This window comes from Pelecanus crispus, unplaced genomic scaffold (genome assembly GCF_030463565.1).
Source record: "Pelecanus crispus isolate bPelCri1 unplaced genomic scaffold, bPelCri1.pri SCAFFOLD_31, whole genome shotgun sequence".
Taxonomy (NCBI): domain Eukaryota; kingdom Metazoa; phylum Chordata; class Aves; order Pelecaniformes; family Pelecanidae; genus Pelecanus; species Pelecanus crispus.
Window position 1 is genome coordinate 639,724 of NW_027461382.1, and position 6,437 is coordinate 646,160.

A 6,437-nucleotide genomic window follows, 5' to 3' on the forward strand; every position below is an offset into this window, starting at 1 on the left:
AGTGGATGTGGTAGACGGGAAGGTTTTGGAAGAAGGTGTGGAGGAATGGCGATTGCCTTTAGGGAGAGCTCAGGGTTAGGAGGAAGAGGGTGGGGCTGCCGTGCCCCCATGATGCAGGCCTTTTGCCGTAACACGCTGGGTGACATGAGGCACTGGAGGCAGCCTGTGCACTTGTCATCCAGGAAACCCCTGGGTGGAATGCTGAGGCCGGGCGCCCGAGTGGCCATAGCGAGCGGTCGGGCCTGGGAGCGCTGCATGTGAGAGAGGGAGCGGAGGAGGAGCCGGGGCCGCGGGGGCCACTCCCCATCGTGTGGCCGCCCGCTGGGCTGTGAGGAGGAGCATGCCGTGCGTCCACTACAAGTTCTCCTCCCAGCTGAGCTATGATGCGGTCACCTTCAGTGGCCTCCACATCCCCCTGTGTGACCTCAAGCGCCAGATCATGGGCCGCGAGAAGCTGAAGGCGACCAACTGCGACCTGCAGATCAGCAACGCCCAGACCAACAAAGGTGCATGGGGGTGGCGGGCGCGGGGCCTTGGGCACCTAAAGCTCCCTGTTTATCTGCAGATGTGTCCTGGTTTTGTCTGGGACAGAGTTGGTTTTCTCCCTAGTAGCTGGTGTGGTGCTGTGGTTTGGATTGAGAATGAGAGCATGAGAATAATGTTGATAGCACACTGATGTTGTAGTTGTTGCTCAGGAGTGTTTGTGGCAGTCAAGGACTTTTCCGCTTCCCATGCTCTGCCAGGTGCAGAAGAAGCTGTGAGGGGGCAGAGCCAGGAGAGCTGACCCAAACTGGCCAGAGGGCTGTTCCATACCATAGGGCGTCATGCTCAGTATAGAAAGTGGGGGGAGTTGGCTGGGGCTCAGCGATTGCTGCTCAGGGATGGGCTGGGCATCGGTCAGCGGGTGGTGAGCAACAGCATCACAAAGGGCATCACTTTGTGCTTTGTGTGTTCTTTTCTCATTAGTAGCAGTAGTATTACTATTTCTCTTCCTCTGCTGCCCTGTTAAACCACCTTTATCTCAACCCAGGGGTTTTACTTTTTTTTCCCCTGCAATTCTCTCCCCCATCCCTGTGGGGTGTGAGGGGAGGGTGAGTGAGCGGCTCTGTGGTGCTTAGTTGCCGACTGGGGTTAAACCACGACAAGATATTTAAACTATGTTCAGGAGAATGTCTGTGAAGAGACTTAAGAGCACAATGTTAGGGGTCCTAGGGGTGCCATTGGATTGCATGACACGCGTAGATAGAGATACATTTCAGGAGTCTTGAATTTTTCTATTTCTATTGAATGAAATTGTCAAGAGCTTTTGAAAAATGGTTAATTTGCCTGAAGGGCTTTTCTGCAGAAGGGTCTCTGAATTTTGTCTTCAATTGCTAAGGTACTGTCAGCTTCATGAATGCTAGCAGGCTGAATGGCCAACTGGCTGGCGTCACTACTGGAATAGTTGGGTCTGTGTCAAACAGAGCCTTAAAACCAGACTGATGGATGGTCATAAACTGTGATGGAGCCCAGTTATTATCCCCAGGAGAAAAAATGTTTTGAAATAGGCCAAACGTGGATTCTGTTACAGAAGGTGAGGAACAGAAAGCAAAGTTTTAGAAGAGAAAATGATGCTCATAAAGATTTTACCCCATAAAGTGTTACTGCAATATACATCATACCAGTTTTACAAAGTGTGTTGCTTTGTTTTCATCCGTACTCAGAATGCGGTGAAGAAAAAGTGTCTGCTTCCCTAGGTTCTGTTAAGCGTGGTGTTCCCTAAAGGTGAGGTTAAAGAAGGAGTATCTGTCATGCTTTAAAGAGCATCCCTCTTGTTCACCAGTGACCAGATCCTCCTCTAGGTCGGTTGTGTTGCCCTTTGACCTTTGTAAAAGGAGTCTAAAATATTAAACTTGGTGTATTAGTGACAGAGGTGCTTCCTGAAGCTTTCTTAAGGGTGTTTTCCATGTGAAAACACAAAAATCTCCCTGTGGTTTTCAGAGCAAAGCTAGAGAATACATTTCAGTGTAATGTATACGTATACCAAATTTTTGCTTGAAATGCATAACCATGAATTTCAGTTTTTATTCATCAGATGTAGATGCTTAAACTCGCTAAAAGGTAACAGGATTTTAAATGTCAGTGGAAAAAATGATCTGATGGACTCTTTTGAAGATGCTGGGAAGCTATACTGGATGGTTGGGTCCTATTTTAAATAGCAGGGGGGGCAGGGGTGTCCTCTTCCATGCTTACTCTAGAGGCATGTTCTATAAAGGCAGAGTTCTCTTCAAAAAGCCTGTACTCAGGAATGATGCATTTCAACTTGCCTCCTCTTAATTTGATCTGAATTTCTTGACCTGTCTTTTGGAATAGATGTTCTCACAGGATTGTGGAAGAACTGTAAACTCGAGGGCTCAGGATTCTGGAATGCTCTTTCCTGCCCTGTAACATTCTGACTGAAAACACTTGGAGCATGTGCTATTCTGCTTCTCAGGCAAAATACAACAGACCAACGTAAACAACAAACCCCAGCTGGGCCTCTGACCTGGTCTTAATGCAGATGGCAGGCTGTCTTCTGTGTTCTGTCAGTCCTGAGTGACCTTGGAGACCATTGTGCTGTTGGCAAACAACAAACTGTTTTAAAAGAGCAGAAATGATTTTGCTGCTTGTGTTTGATGACCAAATCTGAAGACTCCTAGGAATGTCCCGTTAGTGTGTTGAGATGTTAAAAGCACAATGTTACCTCTAAAGTTTTGCTTTCATACCTGTGAAGGGATTCCCTGAAGTGATGTGTAATGTCATAGTACTATACATTCTTACAAAGTGACTACAGTTTTTGTCTGCATTTGTGTTGTTTTCAGAATACACAGATGATAATGCCCTGATTGCTAAGAACTCATCGGTGATTGTTAGGAGAATCCCTGTTGGAGGAGTCAAAGGTACCAGCAAAACCTGTGTTGTGTAAGTATCCATACAGCATTGTACCCTTTGTTAGGGCTTTCAGTGTGTTAGCTGCTTTTGTGGATATATTAGTTTACAGAGGCATTCAGATTGCATCTTTGTTGTTAAAGCCACTGTTAATTTTTGTTGTCATGGGGTAGATTGTAATCATAGAATCATAGAATCATTTAGGTTGGAAAAGACCTTTAAGATCATCCAGTCCAACCATTAACCTACACTACCAAGTCCACACTAAACCAATCAAGGGTAGACTAGACTAAACCATGTCCCAAAGTGCCACATCTACCCGTTTTTTGAACACTTCCAGGGATGGTGACTCCACCACCTCTCTGGGCAGCCTCTTCCAATTCTTGACCACCCTTTCTGTAAAGAAATTTTTCCTAATTTCCAACCTAAACCTCCCCTGGCGCAGCTTGAGCCCATTTCCTCTTGTCCTATTGCTAACTACATGGGAGAAGAGACCAACACCCACCTCACTACAACCTCCTTTCAGGTAGTTGTAGAGAGCAATAAGGTCTCCCCTCAGCCTCCTCTTCTCTAAGCTAAACAATCCCAGTTCCCTCAGCTGCTCCTCATAAGGCCTGTTCCCTAGACCCTTCACCAGCCTTGTTGCCCTTCTCTGAACACGCTCCAGCACCTCAATGTCTTTCTTGTATTGAGGGGCCCAAAACTGGACACAGGATTCCAGGTGTGGCCTCACCAGTGCTAAGTACAGGGGAACAATCACCTCCCTGCTCCTGCTGGCCACACTATTCCTGATACAAGCCAGGATGCTGTTGGCCTTCTTGGCCACCTGGGCACACTGCTGGCTCATGTTCAGCTGGCTGTCAACCAACACCCCCAGGTCCTTTTCAGCCAGGCAGCTTTCCAGCCACTCTTCCCCAAGCCTGTAGCGTTGCATGGGGCTGTTGTGCCCGAAGTGCAGGACCCGGCACTTGGCCTTGTTAAACCTCATACAGTCGGCCTCGGCCCATCGGTCCAGCCTGTCCAGGTCCCTCTGCAGGGCCATCCTACCCTCCAGCAGATTGACACTCCCACCCAACTTGGTGTCATCTGCAAACTTACTGAGGGTGCACTCAATCCCCTCACCCAGATCATTGATAAAGATATTAAACAAGGCTGGCCCCAAAACAGAGCCCTGGGGAACACCGCTCGTGACCGGCTGCCAACTGGACTTAGCTCCATTCACCACTACTCTCTGGGCTCGGCCACCCAACCAGTTTTTAACCCAGCGAAGACTATGCCCGTCGAAGTCATGAGCTGCCAGCTTCCCAAGGAGAATACTATGGGAGACTGTGTCGAAGGCTTTGCTAAAGTCCAGGTAAATGACATCCACAGCCTTTCCATCATCTACCAGGTGGGTCACCAGGTCATAAAAGATCAGGTTGGTCAAGCAGGACCTGCCTTTCATGAACCCATGCTGGCTGGTCCTGATCCCCTGGTTGACCTGCACTTGCCTGTTGAGTTCACTCAAGATGAACCGCTCCATAATCTTTCCCAGCACCGAGGTCAGGCTGACAGGCCTGTAGTTTCCCGGGTCCTCCTTCTGGCCCTTCTTGTAGATGGGCGTCACATTGGCAAGCCTCCAGTCATCAGGGACCTCCCCTGTTAACCAGGACTTCTGATAGCTGAATGTATCTGTCCCAAAGTCAACTTCCATGTTCAGGCCTGCTGGGACACAGGGTTCCAACTGCAGCAATGGTAACTTTTAAGATGATACTCTTGGGCTTGTTCAGGGGCTTGATTTTGCTGATACCCAGGATGTAGATCCTGTTTCCTCTGTCTGGAGAGATTCCTTGCTATGTCTGTTTGCTTTTATTGTTTTTATAGTAAAGACAGAGCCACATCGTAGTGGGAACTCAGAACTTGTTCCCATCTCAGAAGTGTCTGATTGTTGGGGTTTGACTCTTTCTTGCCTTTGGGGGAGGGAGGGTGGGATATGGCAGGTATTCTTATGCCCCAAGGCTGGGGGTTTTGCATCCTAGCTGTAGAGGAAAGACCAAGGGTTGCCAGCTGGCGAACCGTGCAAACAAGAAGTTCCATTCATAAGGGATTCGTATCAGTTTCCTAAAGACAACATCCATTTCAGGCAAGAGAAAAAGAACAATATCCCAAAGTGTATTGCCTTTTGTGCGAGTACGATGAAGGAATAGTTAATCCTTTCCAAACCTGAAATGCAGGAAGCAGTTTAGCACGTTGCCAACTGTTGCTAGTTCTCTTTCTAAGTCTGTTTTTACCCTAAGCTGATATCTGTGCTCCAGGTTTTAGTTCTGTATTCCTAAGATTTAGAGAGGACAGAGAATCAGGCGTATTGATTAAAATGACAGACACTCAAATGCAATGCTGCCTACAGCATTATTGCTGTCATTTCTGTATTCACAGAGTCCAGTTGTGTATCAGCTACATTAGCATTGTTTGAATGGTCATGTTTTCCAGCCTTCTTAAAGATAGGCCTCTCCACCACAGTTAGTAGGTGTTATTAGCTTGTGGTTTTGCCATGTCCTTCTGATGTGGGTTCCCCATAAATAAAGTATACTGATGAGTTACAGTGTGTCTTGAACAAACAGTACAGCAGCATCCTGGTGCCTGTGATGCACTTGCCAGCCAAAAACCCTGAATTTGTGTGGCTCTGCCTGTAAACTTTGGGCATGTTACTGCAGCAGTTGTTGCAGTGCTTTCAGGCACTACTGAGTAATTGTGGACGCCACAGCATTGTGCTTATAAACATGGCCTTGTTTTGGGGGTTAATTTAAGTATGGATGCTCAGTGCTGCCTTGTGAATGCATCCTCCGTTTCTGGTTGGGTGGCACCCTCTCCTGGTATTGTAATGCTGCCCTAAAGTGAGAGGACAGATGCTGCTGGCATCAAAGCTCAACTAAATCCCTGTGTGTGGGGACGAGGAAAGAATGGCACTGCTGTTGTAACGTTGAAAACTAGCCGTGCAGATTAGCTTTTGATTCCTCTGTCTGGAAACATTGCAGAAACTGCTGGTAGAGTGGTTAATGTTTGGGAATGCTGACCGTATGCTGTAATGGTGGAGAGGCCTTCAAAAATGCATTACTTGCCTTGTAGTACGTTCTTGAAGGGAAATGTACGAAGAAACCACTCTGTGATAATCTCAAGCATTTCCTTGTACTTCCTCATCTTCAGGAGGTACGTGCTCTATTTTAAGTTCTGATCACCTCCATTTCTTCTTGCAGAAGTCGAACGGAGCCAGTGCGTGGACCATCAAAACCAGTATGTAAAACCACAGTCTCGCACTGTTTTTCTACACACGGCACTTAATTCTAAACAATGTAGCCTTGTATTAATTTTCCAAACAGTAATTTCATCTCTTTTGCAGTAAAACAGAGTATATGTTGTAAATAGAATGTATTTGATTCAGCATAATAGTTTGTATGTTTGTATCGGTTGTTGTGTGCTTTTTGATTCTTGCAATACAAATTGTCTGGAGTGCATTTTTTTGCCATTTTCACATTGTATCACTTAGCTGTTGT

General features: G+C 46.8%; 1 protein-coding gene across 1 annotated transcript; it reads left to right on the forward strand.

Moving 5' to 3' along the window:
- The first annotated feature begins 340 nt into the window (after positions 1 to 340).
- Positions 341 to 6,225, forward strand: LOC142596980 (E3 ubiquitin-protein ligase RBBP6-like). The gene is made up of 3 exons (XM_075727417.1): positions 341 to 506; positions 2,841 to 2,940; positions 6,141 to 6,225. The coding sequence occupies exons 1-3, from the start codon at positions 341 to 343 to the stop codon at positions 6,223 to 6,225; spliced, it is 351 nt and encodes a 116-aa protein (XP_075583532.1).
- Positions 6,226 to 6,437: the final 212 nt, after the last annotated feature.

Coding starts and splice junctions, on each gene's coding strand:
- LOC142596980 (XM_075727417.1), top strand. CDS start 341: ATGCCGTGCGTCCACTACAAGTTCTCCTCCCAGCTGAGCTATGATGCG. Junction 507..2,840: donor CAACGCCCAGACCAACAAAG/GTGCATGGGGGT, acceptor TGTTGTTTTCAG/AATACACAGATGATAATGCC. Junction 2,941..6,140: donor ACCAGCAAAACCTGTGTTGT/GTAAGTATCCAT, acceptor TTCTTCTTGCAG/AAGTCGAACGGAGCCAGTGC.